The sequence below is a fragment of the Molothrus ater genome, chromosome 25, assembly GCF_012460135.2.
Source record: "Molothrus ater isolate BHLD 08-10-18 breed brown headed cowbird chromosome 25, BPBGC_Mater_1.1, whole genome shotgun sequence".
In the NCBI taxonomy this organism is placed as follows: Eukaryota; Metazoa; Chordata; class Aves; order Passeriformes; family Icteridae; genus Molothrus; species Molothrus ater.
In genome coordinates this window covers 3,369,007-3,387,402 of record NC_050502.2, presented here as the reverse complement: position 1 = coordinate 3,387,402, position 18,396 = coordinate 3,369,007, and the positions used below count along the sequence as shown (strand labels likewise).

General features: G+C 43.0%; 1 protein-coding gene across 3 annotated transcripts in view; it reads left to right on the top strand.

Annotated features, from left to right (window-relative positions):
• SRGAP2 (SLIT-ROBO Rho GTPase activating protein 2) overlaps nucleotides 1-18,396 on the top strand; it is a 114,066-nt gene that overhangs the window by 80,664 nt on the left and 15,006 nt on the right. For all 3 annotated transcript variants that reach the window (XM_036398295.2, XM_036398294.2, XM_036398296.2), the window contains exons 12-19: nucleotides 664-691; nucleotides 3,780-3,810; nucleotides 4,720-4,780; nucleotides 6,987-7,064; nucleotides 9,456-9,590; nucleotides 11,726-11,831; nucleotides 13,031-13,255; nucleotides 17,305-17,384. In XM_036398295.2, coding sequence (XP_036254188.1) covers nucleotides 664-691; nucleotides 3,780-3,810; nucleotides 4,720-4,780; nucleotides 6,987-7,064; nucleotides 9,456-9,590; nucleotides 11,726-11,831; nucleotides 13,031-13,255; nucleotides 17,305-17,384 — 744 coding nt within the window. The remainder of the gene's footprint in view (nucleotides 1-663; nucleotides 692-3,779; nucleotides 3,811-4,719; nucleotides 4,781-6,986; nucleotides 7,065-9,455; nucleotides 9,591-11,725; nucleotides 11,832-13,030; nucleotides 13,256-17,304; nucleotides 17,385-18,396) is intronic.

Genomic DNA, 18,396 nt, shown 5'->3' with positions numbered 1-18,396 from the left:
GTGGGAATCAGTGTGGTTTCACTGATTTTTTTCTGGTTTTTTTTTGCACCAGAAAAATGTTCCTGTCCCACTCCCAGCAGCACATCCTCCTCTCTCCTGCCTCTTCTGTTGTGATGTTTTAGGTGATGCCGAATTAGCAAGTCCCTGAGCTTGGCTGCTGCTGCTTCCTCGAAAACTCAGCGCAAGTTAATGGAGTGTTTTTTATAAATATGTTTATTAAAAACACCACTGAACGTCTGCCTCTGAAAATAGCTTTGGTGCCAGCACGTTCAGGCTGTGGGCTGACAAATGTGGGAATGTTTGCACTTTTCCTCAGGGGCTGGGGGAAGTAGAATCTCTTGCCCCACCAGTTCCCCTGAGAAGAGGGAGGCAGGGAGGGACTGACAAGCCCAGTTTTTTGGCAGAAGTCAACCATTAGAGTGCTCAGGGAGGTTGATTTCTATTTAAAACCAAGAATTCACGTGGATAGGAGTGCTTGGACAGCCTGAGCTGGCTCCTGGTTGGGTTTGGTTTGGCAGGGATGGGTTTGGTGCTGTCCTTGGAGCTTCCCCTCCTCTCTCCTCTGCTTTCCTCCATCTCCTTCCTAAATCCTCTGTAGAGAAATGTTAAAAGCATTTCCCCATTCCTCCCTCCTCACTCTGGATTTCTCTGTCTCCTCCACAGGTCAGCGGACAGACTGTGCCCTGGCCAGGTAGGTGTGGCTCAGGGAATTGTGGTTTTTAAGGAAAATCTGATGCAAATTGGTCATTCCAGATCAGTTACCAGCCCAGGATATGTGTCTGTTAGAAAAATACACTGATTTTAGAGTCACAGAATGGAATCATGGAGTGGTTTGGGTGGGAAGGGACATTAAAGCTCACCCAGTGCCAACTTCCACTGTGCCTGATGCTCCAAATCCCATCCAGCCTGGCCTGGAACACTTCCAGAGATGGGGCAGGAGTTTAATAAATTTATTTAAATGTATACATTTATTAAAAAATAAATTTTTATATATGATATTTTTATAATTTTTATTTTTTATAATTTTTTAATTTTTATTTTTATTTTATTTTTGTTTTTATAAATCTCATCATTTTTCACACACTGCTGAAGTATACAAAACACTGCTACCAAAACTACAATTATTACCATTAGAATAACCAAAACTATTTTACAATAGGTTTGATTTAGTCAAAGTGCAAAGCTCCAACCATCAAGCAAGTTGTCTAAGCAAGAAATCCCCATGTCCCAGGTGATGGATTCAGGGGCTTTCTTTCATTTCAATCTCAATTATAGTTTCCATTTTCTCAAAATCTTTGGCCAAACAATCATATTTATAAACTTTTCCTGTTTCATCTTCCCCATTCTGATGAACAACTAAAATATTAGACACTTACTCATCATTTTGCACACACTGAAGTATACAAAACACTGCTACTAAAACTACAGTTATTACCATTAGAATAACCAAAACTATTTTACAATAGGTTTGATTTAGCCAAAGTGCAAAGCTCCAACCATCAAACAAATTGTCTAAGCAAGAAATCCCCATGTCCCAGGTGATGGATTCAGGGGCTTTCTTTCATTTCAATCTCAATTATAGTTTCCATATTCTCAAAATCTTTGGCCAAACAATATTTATAAACCTTTCCTGTTTCATCTCCCCCAACATCTTCCCCGTTTTGATGAACAACTGAAATATTAGACACTTACTCATCATTTTTCACAGACTGAAGTATACAAAACACTGCTACTAAAACTACAGTTATTACCATTAGAACAACCAAACCTATTTTACAATAGGTTTGATTTAGCCAAAGTGCAAAGCTCAAACAAATTGCCTGAGCAAGAAATGCTCCAGAGTGATGGATTCAGGGGGCTCTGGGGCTGTGCATCCTCCTGCCTCATTAACAAGAGCAAGGTGATTACCACCAGCATGGACTCATTACTGCTGTTCCCATTCCTCACTGCAAAGCCAAACTGACAGCTCCTAATTAGACCCTGACATCTGTAATAATAAAATATTATTCATCATGAAACAATTTTAGATATCAAAGACTCGTGCTGGCTAACAGTTTAAAACCCACCTCGTTGTCTGTGACAGCCCGTGGAATTGGATTTTTATTTATTTTTTTTAAATTTTTCATTCAACATTTTTGATTTTTTTTTTTTTACAAAAGGAATTTCCTCCAAATTAACACATTGTACAGGCTTTTAAAAAAAATCACACTTCTAATCCCCTTATTTATAATTCAGCAGCCATCTGCCCTGGCAGGGAATTGGCTGCAATGATACATTAGGGCCTCTCTGCCATTATCTCCCTTGCTTTCATTTTTACAAGAAACTAAAGGAATTTTAAACCCCAGCAATAAATTTTGAGGGGAAAACCCTGACAGAGCAGGGCTTTTTTCCTATTTTTCTGCCATTAATGTCCCACAACACCAACAAATGAGAGCAGACAGGCAAGGCTGGTGTGTGCTGCTGTTCCGGGGCGGGGGGGTTTAATGTTATTTATTTATTTGAAATCTTATCAAAACCATCATAAAGACTCCACTGTGAACAGCACAGCCTGCTCCCAGCTGCTCTTCCCTGTGCAATTTATATCAAACTTCATCTCCTGCAAGCAGCCCTGGAACCCGGGATTGTGTCTGGTCAAAATTAAAATACCAGCGGTGACTTTTTTGTCAGGGCTCCCTTGTGCCTCGTGCAGGTTTTGAGCCATTTAAAGTCACTTACAATTTTTCTGGGGGTCCATAACAACTGGAGTGAGGCTCTGGAATTACGATTGAATGGGATTTCTGGCTCTGGGATTTAGGTTTACTGGGATTTCTGGCTCTAGAGTTATGATTGACTGGGATTTCTGGCCCTGGAATTGTGTTTTACTGGGATTTTTTGCTCTGGAATTTTGGTGCACTGGGATTTTTTGCTCTGGAATGATGATTGACTGGGATTTTTGGCTCTGGAATTATGATTAACTGGGATTTCTGGCTCTGGAATTGTGCTTTACTGGGATTTTTGCTCTGGAATTTTGGTTTACTGGGATTTCTGGATCTGGAATTATGATTAACTGGGATTTCTGGCTCTGGAATTGTGTTTTACTGGGATTTTTGCTCTGGAATTGTGCTTTACTGGGATTTCTGGCTCTGGAATTTTGGTGCACTGGGATTTCTGTCTCTGGAGTTATGATTGACTGGGATTTCTGGCCCTGGAATTGTGTTTTACTGGGATTTTTGCTCTGGCATTTTGGTTTATTGGGATTTTTGGCTCTGGAATTTTGGTTTATTGGGATTTTTGCTCTGGCATTTTGGTTTATTGGGATTTTTGCTCTGGAATTTTGGTTTATTGGGATTTTTTGCTCTGGAATTATTATTCACTGGGATTTTTGGCTCTGGAATTTTGGTTTATTGGGATTTTTTCTCTGGAATTTTCGTTTACTGGGATTTTTGCTCTGGAATTTTGGTGCACTGGGATTGTTTCTCTGGAATTTTGGTGCACTGGGATTTCTGGCTCTGGAGTTACGGTTTTCTGGGATTTCTGGCCCTGGAATTGTGTTTTACTGGGATTTTTGCTCTGGAATTTTGGTTTATTGGGATTTTTGCTCTGGAATTGTGTTTTACTGGGATTTTTGCTCTGGAATTTTGGTTTATTGGGATTTTTGCTCTGGCATTTTGGTTTACTGGGATATTTGGCTCCTTCCCTGCTCCAGCGTGTGGCTGGGAGCCCTGGAGGGATGAGCTGGTGATGGGGGAGGATTATTCTGATTTTCTGCTCTTTTTTCCCCTCCTGCACCCCTGGACCAGTGGCAGGCGCAGCTCCACCGTGAGGAAGCAGGTAATTATTAAAACAATAATTAAAACAATTCACATTTCCCTCAGTAACAAGGCAGGGACGTGGTGTGGGAAGAGGAGGAGCAGTGGAAAACAAATTTTTTATCTGTCCCTCCCTGTCTTCCATGGACCTTTTCAGTCTTGTTGGAGAAATCCCTCAAACCTGGATCCAGAACCTCATTCATTTTCCATGAAAAAAATTAAAAATTGCTTTTACTCTGTGTTCTGACAGACCTGGAATCAAAAATCTAAAACCTTGTTCATTTTACATGGCAAAATTTAAAATTACCCTGTGTTTTGAGAGTCCTGGAATTAAAAATCCAAAATTTTGTTTGTTCATTTTTGTTTTGTTCATTTTCCTTGGCAAAATTTAAAATTACCTGGAATCAAAAATCCAAAACCTTGTTGATTTTCCATGGCAAAACTTAAAATTAACTGGAATCAAAAACCCAAAACCTCATTCATTTTCCATGACAAAATTTAAAATTGCTTTTACTCTGTGTTTTGGCAGACCTGGAATCAAAAATCCAAAACCTTGTTGATTTTCCATGGCAAAATTTAAAATTTCAAATTTAAAGCTGCTCTCTTGTTGTGCCTTCCTGTAATAAAGATTTACAAAGCCTGGCTTTGTGTCCCTGGCCTTGGGGATAATCTGTTGCTTTTTGGTACCCGAGTGAGCTAAAATGTGGTTTTTTTAAGATAGGGAGGACCCAAAAAATCTCCTGTTGATACTTTAAGGATAAAGTTTGGGAATTCCAATTCAGTCTTGGGACTTGGGAGTTTTGGGGTAAAGAGAGCAAGGTGTGATCTTGGTGTGCAGAGTCAAACCTTTCTCTTTTTTTGTTATTTTTTATTTTTTTTCCCCTCTTCACTCTGCATTCTGCTGCTCTTGCTGGGATTCCTCTCTGGGCAGGATTCCTCCCAAGCCATTCCCCTGGTGGTGGAGAGCTGCATCCGATTCATCAGCAGGCACGGTGAGTGTGTGGGACATCCCTAGAAAATAAAATAAAAATAAAATAAAATAGAAAATAATTTAAAAATAATTAATATTAAAAATTAAAATAAAATAAAGGAAAATAAAATAAAATAAAATAACGTATGCACGGTGAGTGTGTGGGACATCCCTAGAAAATAAAATAAAAATAAAATAAAATAGAAAATAATTTAAAAATAATTAATATTAAAAATTAAAATAAAATAAAATAAAATAACGTATGCATGGTGAGTTTTTGGGACATTCCAATAAAATAAAGTAAAATAAAATAAAATAAAATAACATATGCACAGTGAGTTTGTGTGACATTCCTATAAAATAAAAATAAAATATAAAATAAAATAACCTATCCTCAGTGAGTTTGTGAGACATTCCAATAAAATAAAATAAAATAAAATAAAATAAAATAAAATAAAATAAAATAAACCTATGTATGATGAGTTTGTGGGATATTCCTGTAAAATCAAAATCAAATCAAATCAAATAACCTATGCTCGGTGAGTTTGTGTCACATTCCTATAAAATAAAATAAAATATAAAATAAAATAAAAAATAAAATAACCTATGCTCCGTGAGTTTGTGGGACATGCCAATAAAATAAAATAAAATAAAATAAAATAAAATAAAATAAACCTATGTATGGTGAGTTTGTGTGACATTCCTATAAAAAAAAAAACCAAAAAAAAAACCTATGCACGGTGAGTTTTTTGGACATTCCAATAAAATAAAATAAAATAAAATAAAATAAAATAAAATAACCTATGCACGGTGAGTTTGTGGGACATTCTAATAAAATTAAAATAAAACAAAATAGCATAACATAAAAGAGTATAAAATAAAATAAAATAACCTATCTTTTATAGGTTAAACCAATAAAATAAACCTTGTAAGGGATGTTCAGAATGGCTCAGGAGCTTGTGCAGAAGCTGCCACAGAAGGAAAACGGCTCTGATTTCTGGTGTTGTGTGTGCTCCACATAACTGACCTTGCAAATGTTGTTTTGCCAACAATGCCCCTTTATTCCTTGCAGAATAAGCTGCCCATCCCTCCCCTGCTCTCACCTTCCTTTGAGCCCTGAAACGTGGCCTTCACCAGAACAATCATCCTCTTCATCAGCAGGAGGAGGAGGAGGAGGAGGAGGAGCACTCAGGGTGTTTGAATGCAGGAGGTCAAGCAGTGAATTAATTGTTCACTTAGTGCCACAGAGAGATGATTTATGCCTGTTTGGAAGGTTGACCTCTGCCAGCCTTGAATGCTGTGCATTTATTGCAGTTTGTTTTCATTTTTAATTTATATCATTTGTTAGTAGTGTGTGAAGCAGCTGTTAATTACCACGTGGGGAAGGAGGTGGAATCCATCTTCATTAAGCAAGATGCAGGTCCTGCCTGTTTCCCTTGTTCCATTACTGTTTTAGAAACCATAATCTGGAGTCCCATTCTCATCAGCACTTGGAATAACCAAGTTACAGTTCAATAGAATCAATCTAGAATCTTTCTTTAAGCCATATTTGGATATTTGCTGGAAAAATCCTTGAGCCCACATTGGAGTGGGAACTGATGGGGGATAAATCCCTCAGGGTGATGCTGATTTCAGCACCAGGAGATGCTGATTTCACTCAGATTCTACAGTTGGTTATGATTTTTCCAACAGATTCAAGTGAATCCTTTTTAAATATTTTAAACGTTTTCCTCCTGGCATTGGTCAAAATCCTTGAGCCCACATTGGAGTAGGAACTGATGGGGATAAATCCCTCGGGATTATGCAGATTTCTCTCAGATTCTACAACTGGCTTTGATTTTCCAACAGACCCAACTGAGTCCTTTTTAAACATTTTAAACGTTTTCCTCCTGGCATTGGTCATATTTTACTCCTGGCTGCTCCACTGCTGGTTTATGACTTCCTCTGGGTTGTAAAATCCTCTAGGGATCCTCCAGGGTGAGAGATAACATCAATGGCTGTCAGAGCCCTGTTACTCCAGCAGTTTAGAAGGGTTAATAATTCTCCTGTCTGTGCTGAGTTCTGTTTTTTCACATTCTGGACATCTCAGGGAGAAGTGGCTTTTAAACAGCCTCCTCTGCCTTTGTTCTTGTTTCTCCTTTACCACAGGAGCTGCAGCTGCTGAAGGTGCCATCTTCTTTTATCTAATCCATCTTATCTTGTCATCAGCATCTCTTGTTTTCCTGCAGGTTTGCAGCATGAAGGAATTTTCAGAGTCTCTGGGTCCCAGGTTGAAGTGAACGACATCAAAAATGCATTTGAGAGAGGTAAGGAACAGCTCCTCCAAGAGCCCAGGAGTTACTGCCAGATGTGGGGATTTGTGTGAGCCCTCAGAACTGCCCTGAGTGCAGCTCACTTCTTTTTTGTCCCTTTGATTTTTGTGTTTCCTGAGTGAGGCTCTCCCCAGCACCTCCCTGGTGCTCATTAACCTTGGATTCTCACTTGTTTGCTGTTGTGCTTTGTACCCTGTGGAGTGTCTGTGTAATAAATATTCTGAATTCAATCTCCTCTCATGTCTGATAGCTTATTGATTGTTTGCAACACTAAAGGACGTAGAGGATTTCATTATGAGGTGTAACTGCAGTTTCCTCCCCTCTCCCCAGCTCTTTGTGTGCTGGAGGATGAATTTCCATGGCTTTTTTCTCTCTTGTTGAGGCACAGCTTGGCTACATTTATTCAAAATACCAGCAAGGGAGAGGGGGAAGTTTCAAGAGAGTGTTAATTTGAGGTAGCTTTTAATAGATGGGATTTTTCCTCTCTGGGAAGCGCCATTCCACACAAAGGCAGGGAGCAGTTGGGAGCCTCCTGCCTCATCAGCTCCGTGCTGGGCTGTTCTCCCTGGCAGGGCAGGTTCAGAGGAGCTGCTCCTCAGGCACTCCCTGGGTCACTGGGAACAACAGGGCGTCTGTTAATCCCTGGAATCTGTGCTCCCAAAGAATTGCATCAGTGTTTTTCCCTGCTTGCTGCTGCAGGAGAAGGGCAGGCATTAATTGGCTTTATTTTGCTTTTGGGGGAGAGGGAATTGTAATGGGCAACGTGTGGTGGGTGATGTCACCTGTCCTCAGCTCCATCTACCTGAGAGTGAACACCCTCAGGAGGCAGGAATGTGTGTCACAGTCAGGAAAAGCACCAGAATCAGATTTTTATATTAAAAAATACCAGATTGGAGAAATACGCACTTTATCCGAATCAGATTTTTATATAAGCAAGGTTTTATATAAAAAAATACCAGATTGCAGAAATACCCACTTTATCAGAATTAGATTTTTTTATAAAGAAATTTTTGTATAAAGAAATACCAGTTTGGGGAAATACCCACTTTATCAGAATCAGATTTTTTTATAAAGAAATTTTTGTATAAAGAAATACCAGTTTGGGGAAATACCCACTTTATCAGAATGAGATCTTTATATAAAGAAATTTTTATATAAAGAAATACCAGCTTGGGGAAATACCCACTGGTTCCATGCAGAAATAAAAAAAGAGGATTTTTTCCCCACCTTCATCTCACTTGTCTCTGTAAAATCTGTGATGTAGAGGACTGCCAAAGTTAACAATAAGGTCCCTGCAGTTTATTACTTCATGCAGAGCCCTTGGTGGCAGTTAATCCCAGGGATAGTGCTCGGGTTTGGAGTGGCCCATGTGTTATTAAGATAATAGGCAAGCTTTGGTAATTCCAGTCACATAATGGATATATATAGCTTCAATTTGAGGATTGCCCCATCATTAAATCTAATTATGGCTGATAGGGAGTTTTCCCCAGGGAGCAACTCCTTGAGTGAGCATCTTCCCTTTGGTGGTGCAGGCAAACCATGATGGATCTGCAGCCACAAATCGTCCCAGAAACTCTTTCCCCACCCCATTCCCTGGGTCTGCACACACCTGGGCCAGGTGATGCTTGTGTCCCTGTGATTGTGATGCTCCTGTGTCCCCTGTGCCACCTGGGCCAGGTGTGTGATGCTCTGTGTGTCCCCTGGGCCAGGTGTGGGATGTTTCTGGGTCACCTGGGCCAGGTGTGTGATGCTCTGTGTGTCCCCTGGGCCAGGTGTGGGATGTTTCTGGGTCACCTGGGCCAGGTGTGTGATGCTCTGTGTGTCCCCTCTATCACCTGGGCCAGGTGTGGGGTGCTCCTGTGTCCCCTCTATCACCTGGGCCAGGTGTGTGATGCTCCTGTGTCCCCTCTATCACCTGGGCCAGGTGTGTGGTACTCCTGTGTCCCCTCTATCCCCTGAGCCAGGTGTGTGGTACTCCTGTGTCCCCTGTGTCCCCTGGGCCAGGTGTGTGGTGCTCCTGTGTCCCCTGTGCCACCTGAGCTGCAGTTTTGGGTCACCTAAAGCCCCCTGTCAGGTGCTGGAGCTGTGATGTTCTGCCCTGCCCAAAACACCTGGAGTGTCTCTGCAGCAGGAGCACCACCACCCCCCCCGGGTGCCAGGGTGACATTTGGGTGACATTTGGGTGACATTTGGGTGACATTTGGGTGACATTTGGGTGACAGAGCTGGCCCAGGTGTCCTGGCATCCCTGGCAGAGCTTCCCACCTGGGGATCTCTCTGTGCCTCACCCTTGCAGTGCAGCTGGGGTGGCTGGGATGAGCACAAATCCTTTCCTCCAGTGTTTGGTTTCCTCCAGTGTTCTGATTTTTCTCTCCTTGCTCCTAAGGGGAAGATCCCTTGGCTGGGGACCAGAATGACCACGACATGGATTCCATAGCAGGAGTCCTCAAGCTCTATTTCAGAGGCCTGGAGCACCCCCTGTTCCCCAAGGACATCTTCCATGACCTGATTGCCTGTGTCAGTAAGTACATGAAGAACTGCAAAGAAAGAGGATTCATTTTCCTCATCCCCCCACTTGTCTTCCCTCCCTTTCCCCTTTTTTTCCTGACTCCAGGGTGAGATTTTGGGGTTTCTCTGGCTGGGTTTGTGCTGCTGGGCTGGTTTCTGTTACCCAGTCACCTTTTCACAGCCATCCTTGCTCTGACATCAGTGAACAAGGAGATGGAAATTCACAGATTTTGAGGGCTGTGTGATGGGGTTTTGTGAGCCAGTGCTTGGTGACAGGATTCTTTTAAAAGAGAATAAAGCAAAAACACCTCTTTTGTGTAAAATAATCTTGAAGAGCTGTCATCAGAGGATGTCAGAAATGCCCTCTCTGAGGCAGGGATCACCAGCAGGGTTCCCTGGATATCTGCTTTCCCTGGATATCTGCTGCCATGCTCCTGTGTGCTGGCCTCAGCTGACAAGGTAGTTTTTATTCATGCTCCTTTTAGCTTCATACCCACAAGGGACCATCCACTGCCTCCTGCTCCAGCATATCAATCATCAGGGCACTCACTGTTAACATTTTTCATGGTTACTAAAGGTGTTTCTGCCAGGCAGAGGGTTGTTTGTGGTTTCTGTGTTGTTTTTAAGTGGCCTGGCTCTTGCTACATCCCCCAGAACTGAAGAATGATTCCATTGTCCAAGCAGAGAAATGGCCTTTGCAGGGGCAGCCCCTGAAGAGAGGCAGAAGATCACTGAGCAGACAGCTTCAGAACTGGCCTGTGCTTTTCTGCTCCTGATAAATGCATTTCCAGACTTGGATTTGTGTTATGTTGAGAAGCAAAATCCCCTTTCCCCCTAAGGAGCTCTCCCTTCTGAGCTGATTGATGCTGCCCACTTGTTTCTCAGCAGGCTGCTGCACACAGAGCCCTTTGCCTCAGCCTTTAGCTATGTTCATTTGAGCGTTCCAGTTCCTCCTTTTCAAACACCCACCTTTCCCAGCTGCCCTGAAGGAGCCCTTGTGCCAGGTGACATCCAGAGCTCCCACGCTCGCAGGGTGGAGGAGCCACAGGGGGTGGGAGGGTCAGGACAGACAGACACGAGAGATCTCTGAAGCCAGGGCTTGGAATTTGTGGTTTCTGCCACAGCTCAGAGCAGGCCTGAGGGAAGTAAAGACAGAGGTAAAGAGGATGAGAGAGAGTGTGGTGGTGTTCACAGGGATCCAGGATGAGGGAAGAGATGAGGATCTTGACTCTATGTTTCAGAAGGCTGATTTATTATTTTATGATATATATTATATTAAAACTATACTAAAAGAATAGAAGAAAGGCTTTAATCAGAAGGCTTGAAAGGAAAGAAATGGAATGATAATAAAATCTTGTGACTGACCAGAGAGTCTGAGACAGCTGGGCTGTGATTGGCCATTAATTAGCAACAACCCCATGAGCCCAATCCCAGATGCACCTGTTGCATTCCACAGCAGCAGATAACCATTGGTTACATTTTGTTCCTGAGGCCTCTCAGCTTCTCAGGAGAAAAAATCCTAGCAAAAGATTTTTCAGAAAATATGTCCGTGACAAGAGAGGATGAGAGGATAAGAAAGTAAGAGAGCGAGGTTCCCGTTACAATACCATAAATCATCTGTGTTGAATATTCTAATTCTCACTAACCAATCTAGTACAAGATACAAATCCATACAGCCTATAAGAATCATTACATTCCCATACTGTGTTACATTTTAAACCCTACAAACTCCTCTTTGGGCCCCTTCTGCCAAGCTGGCAGGGTCTGCTCTGACCCTTGGGCCTGTCTGCAAGCAGAGGGTGTTGTTCCATCAAAAGGGGATCACCTTCAGCTGGCCACACCATTGTTTTCCAGTTGTTCAGTAACTGAGGGATCTCAAAGCTTGCTTTCATTTCAATCTCACTTATAGTTTCCATGTTCTCAAACTCTTTTGCCAGGCAATCATATTTATAAGGCTTTCCTGTTTCATCTCCCCCCACAGCAGGGAGGTGTTTGGGCACCTTCTCTGGCCGAGGCTTTGCCAGCAGGTTCTGCAGCCACATCCCCTCCTGCTGGCCTCTGCTGGCTGCCCAGTGTGCAGGGCAGGGGTCCTGGTGGCCCTGGGGCTGTGGCACGGGGGTGACTCTCTCTGTGCTCTCTCTTTTCCAGCCATGGACAATTTGCAGGAGCGAGCGCTGCACGTCCGGAAGGTGCTGCTGAACCTGCCCAAGACCACCCTGATTGTCATGAGATACCTCTTTGCATTCCTCAATCAGTGAGTACCCCTGGGAGCACCTTCAGAGCCTTTGATTTGCAGCTCTGCAGGTTCTGGGGTGGTTTTATAGGATGGCCTCAGTTGCAGAGGTGGGAAGGAGCATTCCCTTAAAATTAGGCCTCCTCCTTTCTGAGCTGGCATTGAGGAATGTGCTCAGTGGCCCGGCCGGGTGCTCCTGTGCTGCCTCTCTGCTCCAGCAGCTGCCCACAAACCCTTCCCTGGCATCCCTGCCTCCAGGGCTCTGCTGGGACATAAACTCTCTCTGGGATAAACATGGAATTATTGAGGGTGGACAGGGCAGGGACACCTTCCTGCATCCCAGGCTGCTCCCAGCCCTGCCCAGCCTGGCCCTGGGCACTGCCAGGGATCCAGGGCCAGCCCCAGCTGCTCTGGGCACCTGTGCCAGGGCCTGCCCACCCTCACAGGAAGGATTTCTTCACAATATCTCATTTCAGTTCCCAAACTCTCTTTCAGTTTAAATCCATTCAGTTTTAATCCTGCTGTAACCCTGGACTTGAGCTGGGCTGCAGGTGGGCTCTGAACAAGAATAGCAGAGAAGAAATAAAATCAAATATGAAAATCAGCACCCAGAGCTTCCAAACTCCCCTTGCAGTTTCTATTTCATTTCTCAGTAAATACCACTAGTGTCTCATTTCTTACCTGCATCCAGAACATTTGTGTCCCATAAAGCCCAAAACTGAGCTCGCCTGTGTTCACTGGTGATAGTGTGTGATATTTTTGGGGTCCTCAGGATGAAGGAGGAATTGAGAATATGATTCCATGTTCTTAGAAGGCTAATTTATTATTATATTATATTACATTACATTATATTATACTATAATATACTAAAGAATACAGAAAGGAGACAGACAGAAGGCTACAAAGAATGATAATGAAAACTCCTGACTCCTTCCAGAATCCAACACAGCCTGACAGTGATTGGTCATTAAGTTAAAACAATTCACATGAAACCAATCCAACACTCACATGTTGGATAAACAATCTCCAAACCACATTCCAAAGCAGCAAAACACAGGAGAAGCAAATCAGATAATTATTGTTTTCCTTTTTCTCTGAGGCTTCTCAGCTTCCCAGGAGAAGAAATCCTGGGGAAGGGATTTTTTAAGGAAATACGGCAGTGACAATGGTGATGATGATTTCTGCTGTTCACCCTCCTTCCCACCTCTGTTTTTTTGCAGTTTATCTCAGTTCAGTGAAGAGAACATGATGGATCCTTACAACCTGGCCATCTGCTTTGGGCCCACGCTGATGTCTGTGCCTGAGGGCCATGACCAGGTCTCCTGCCAGGCTCACGTCAATGAACTGATCAAAACCATCATAATCCAACACGAGAACATCTTCCCAGGGCCCAGGGAGCTGGAGGGCCCAGTCTACAGCAGAGGTGGAAACACAGAGGATTACTGGTATGATGGGTGCTCTGAGCAGAGCCATGGCTGCGTGTTTATCCATGGGTTAGGATGCTGCAGCAGTGTTGCTAATTCAGGATTTCTTTTATTTATATATTTTTATATATATATATTTATATATATATATATATATATATATATATATTTATATATATATTTATATTTATATATTTTTATATATAAATTTATATATACATAATAATATTATATATTATTACATATATAATATTATATAGAATATATTATAAAATATATAATATATAATAAAATACATAATATATAATATTTTATATTATATATTTTAATATATAAAATAAATATATTTATATTGAATCTGTTTTATAGCAGCAAAGATGGCTCTGGTCCCTCTGGAGAGTCCTCAGCTCTAAAGAAATAAACTGGTATAAAGTAGCTATTCAGTTGTCAAACCTCACTCACTTATCTTGAAGGGCAAGGCTGTGGAGGGATTTTCTTGGATGTTCTGGTTTGGTAGCTGCCAAAATCAATCTCTTTTTGTTGGTTTTTTTGGTTTGTTTTTTTTTTTTTTTTTTTTTTTTTTTTTTTTTTTTTTTTTCCTTTTCTCTCTGCTTTTCTGGAGTGCCTTTGCTTCAGCCACAGGGGTCACTTGCAGCTGACCCTCCAAGGCTGTGGCACAGTTGAATTTCCAGGGCTGCAGGGGGGGGAGGGAAGAGGCAGGAATGCAAAATCACCATTTCCATGCAGCCTGGAGCTCCAGAGGCCTGGCCACGTGCTCAGGCTCAGAGCACATCTGGAAGCAATTCAGGCAGAGCAGCTCCTGTCATCTGGGCAGGGGGGAGAGGAGAGGAGAAGGGGAAAGGAACGGAGAAGAGAGGAGAGGAGAAAGGAGAAGGGGAAAGGAAGGGAAAGGAAAGGCAAAGGAAAAGAAAAAGGAGAAAGGGAAAGGAAAGGAAAAAGGAAAGGAAGGGAAAGGAAAGGAAAAAGGAAAGGAAGGGAAAGGAAAAAGGAAAGGAAGGGAAAGGAAAAAGGAAAGGAAGGGAAAGGAAAAAGGAAAGGAAGGGAAAGGAAAAAGGAAAGGAAGGGAAAAGAAAAAGGAAAGGAAGGGAAAGGAAAGGAAGGGAAAGGAAAGGAAAAAGGAAAGGAAGGGAAAGGAAAAAGGAAAGGAAAAAGGAAAGGAAGGGAAAGGAAAAGGGAAAGGAAAGGAAATGAAAAGGGAAAGGAAAGGAAAGGAAAGGAAAGGAAAGGCTCCCTCCCGCCTTTCTGCTTCCCTCCCGCCTGAGCTGCTCCCTCCCTCTGAGGATCAGGAATGTTCATTTGTGTCCCACTTCTCCCCCCATCACTGCTCCTGCTCTCCTTCAGCCTCACAGCAATGGGAATGGTTCTTTTCATGGCTAACATAAATCGGTTTTTTTAAATGCAGTCACTGTGGGGACAGAGCAGGCCTTGTTCCCCTGGCTTGTCTCAGAGCTGTGGGATCGCTCCTCATTCAGAGGCTCCTCCAAACTCACTGCTGTGTGCACAGCACTTGCCAAAACCTTTTGGAAATTCTCTTAATTTCACCCCTCTCTCTGATGTTTTTAGCTGATGTTATATATGAAGGAATTGCAGGGGAAAAAAAAAAAACAACTTAATAATATTTATGGCCTTCAGGAAACACATTAATTTGGACAAGAAGTTTTGTGCCATGAGGTGAAGGGAATAAAAGTGTGGATGGGACCCTCAGGAATCATTGATCAGCCCCTGGCCCTGCCCAGACACCCCAAAATCACACCCTGAGCATCCCTGGGAATTTAGGTGGAAAATGCAGCAGGGATAGACTTTCTCCAAATTTAAAATGAAGAGGTTTTGTTTTTATGATGACCTAGGAAGTTTACCAAAATGTAACTGTAATGAATTTCATTTGTTAAAATTACACTTATAAAAGACAGGATTTTAGGTGGGAAATACAGCAAAAACAAATTTTTTAGGTGGAAAATGCAGCAAGGAGAGGTTTTCTCATTTTCATTTTCAAATTGAAATTGAAGAGAGTATTTTTTAGGTTCCATCAGTAATTTTATGATGATCTAGGAAGTTCACCAAAATGTAACTTTAATGAATTTCATTTCTTAAAGTTATACTTATAAAGGACAGGATTTTAGGTGGGAAATGCAGCAAGGACAGGATTTTAGGTGGAAAATGCATCAGGGACATTTTTTTAGGTGGGAAATGAAGCAAACACAATTTTTTTAGGTGGAAAATGCAGCAAGGACAATTTTTTAGGTGGAAAATGCAGCAAGGAGAGGTTTTCTCATTCTCATTTTCAAATTGAAAATGAAGAGGGGTTTTTTTTAGGTTCCATCAGTAATTTTATGATGATCTAGGAAGTTCACCAAAATGTAACTTTAATGAATTTCATTTCTTAAAGTTATACTTATAAAGGACAGGATTTTAGGTGGAAAATGCAGCAAGGACAGGATTTTAGGTGGGAAACGCAACAAGGGCACTTTTTTAGGTGGAAAATGCAGCAAATACGTTTTTTCGGTGGGAAATGGCAGCAAGGACAGGATTTTAAATGGGAAATTCAGCAAGGACAATTTTTTTTAGGTGGAAAATGCAGCAAGGACAAATTTTTTTTTAGGTGGAAAATGCAGCTTTGTAGGTGGAAAATGCAGCTTTTTAGGTGGAAAATGCAGCTTTGTAGGTGGAAAATGCAGCTTTTTAGGAAGCATTGCTGGGTAAGAACGCGGCCCCGTGCGGGGTTTGGAGCTGCAGCTGTGCTCGACGTGACTTCACAGTCTGGGTGAAACTTTAGCCCTCAGTGCTGCTTCCTCCTGGGGCCTCCAGCTGGCTTCAGAGGCTTCTGTAAACTTTATTAAAGAGCATAAAAGGCTCTGCAAAGCCTGGGAAGGGTTGATGGCTGAGGTGCTGGCTCAGGAGAGGTTGGGCAGTCCTGTGGATTAAGCAGAATAAGGAGCCAGAATTGTTCAGACGTTTCAGCTCTTCTCATTTTTATTATTTTTTTTTCTGTTTTCCTCATGTTTAAAAGAGCGCAGGAGGTAGATTGCCAAAAATAGAATTATTTTAACCATTGCAGGGCCAAAATGAGGGATTAAAATTAAAATTATTTTAACCATTGCAGGGCCAAAATGAGGGATGAAGTTCCTCCTTGTGTGATGAAGATTAAAAATCACCTTTAAGGAGTCACAGGAGGCAGCAAAGGAGTTTTCTGGTGTAAGATGAAGAGCCAGCACTGGTTTTTAGCCCTTTTTTTCCCTCCTGAGAGAGGCAGGCAGGGCTGCCAGCTGGCAGCAGCTCTGTGGAGCTGCTTGGGAGAGGCAATGGATCCTCTTCCAGTTTCCCTTCTGCTCGTGTCCAGAGGGAGCTGCTCCTACAACAACATAACCTTTGGTTGCCACTTGTTGTCTGTCGATCCTCTCAAAGCTTTTCTTCATGCCAAACATAAAATGAGTCCTCTTGGTAGTTTAGGTGCTCTGGAATCTTTATTTACAGGCAGCTAATTGGGCTGTGGGAGTTGTTGAGGGAAATGAATGGGACATTTAAGGTGGTGATAAAAGGGATGGAGGGAGATGGCAAACACAGACCTGGAAATGGCAGGTTATAAATCAAGGAACGATTTCCCCCAGGAAGTTGCAGCTTTCTCATCAGCCATCTAATGAGCTAATTAGAGCAGTGGAGAATGCAGCCAGGGGAATCATCCTGGCAGGGCAGGGAGGAGCTGGACCCAGCCTGGCACTGCTGTGGGAGTGCTCAGCACCTCCAGGGCTCCAGGCTGTGAGATGCGAGGTTGGGCTTTGCTGATAGCACTCAGAAGGGGTCACCCAGATGTTTGGTTTGGCTGATCACAAAGGATTCAGCTCGATTTTCACCCACAGCCACTTCAGCACATGCATCCACAAAGTGTCTGTGGCAGCAAAATCTAAACATTGACTCCTGCTGGGGATTCCCAGTTCTGTGTGGTTGCTCTCCAGGATATCCCCAGTTCTGTCTGATTGCTTTCCAGGATGTTCTGTCTGCTTGGGACCTCAGTTCCCAGCAGTTACAGCTGTCCCTGTCTCCTTCTGTTGCAGTGAAAGCCCCCATGGAGAGAGAGCCCTGACAGAAGATTCAGTGCAGGATGCCACAGCTGAGCACCACACCAGTGATGATGGTATGGGAAACCTGCTGTTTACTGGGGAAACTGGTGCAGCCTGCCCTGGGGGAGGCAGGGCTGGCTTAAAGATGCAAAGTGGAGTTTAAGTCAGAATTCTCACTGGAAGCATCACTTTGAGGCAGCGTTTGGTGGCAGGAGGTACAGAGGCGTAGGATCAGTGGGAATATCCAGAATTACCTGGCAGTTTTGGACAATTTTGAACATGTCTCTGCCTCTCATGGGGTCTCAGCAGGAGGCTGGGTGTGTTTCAGTGTCCTCTCCCTGTCCCCTCTGCCTGTGCCAGGCATTTCTGCTGTCAGTGGCTCAGGAAGGAGAATTGTGAGTGCTCAAAGCCCTTGAAGGGAGAGCAAAACACCCCCAAACCTGCTTGTCTTCCTCTGAGAGCTGGGGTTTAGAGCAGACTGTCCTGAGGGCCTCTCTCAGAGATCATTTTTGGATTTCCTTAAGGAAGCTCAGTTAACATTTCTTGTCTGATCAGTGAAAAGAGGCACCAAGGCTGAGAATTCCAGGATATTTCCTAAGGAAAAGGTGGCACTGCAGTCATGGGAACATCCTGTGAGCCCCCTCCAGAGCAGAGGAAGGATGAAGTGACTGATGTGAAATGATGATCCCTGGCTGTAGGACTCTGCTTTTCGTTGATGGAGTGACAAAATTATCTTTTGTCTCTTTAAAAAAGGAAAAAAAAAGCCTAGAAGTTTCTCTCTTCTCCGTAAAGAGCTCTGTTATTTTGCCTTTTATTAAAACTTTCTGTTTCCAGCACTGCCACAGAAGCCATCCTTCTGGGTTTTAGAGCAGACAGTCCTGAGGGCATCTCAGATCTCAGCTCCTGTTGCTGCTTGCCCTCAGTCACTTGGTGCTGGTGGGGCTTTTTGGGGGCAGATGCTTCTGCTCTGCTCCCTCAGCCTCCATCTGGCTCAGATGGATTTACACCACTACTTTCTCAAGCCCTGCTGCCTCCTTGCAGCCTAGAGGCAGCTCCAGAGCCAGTTCTGGAGCTCCCAAGGAATGA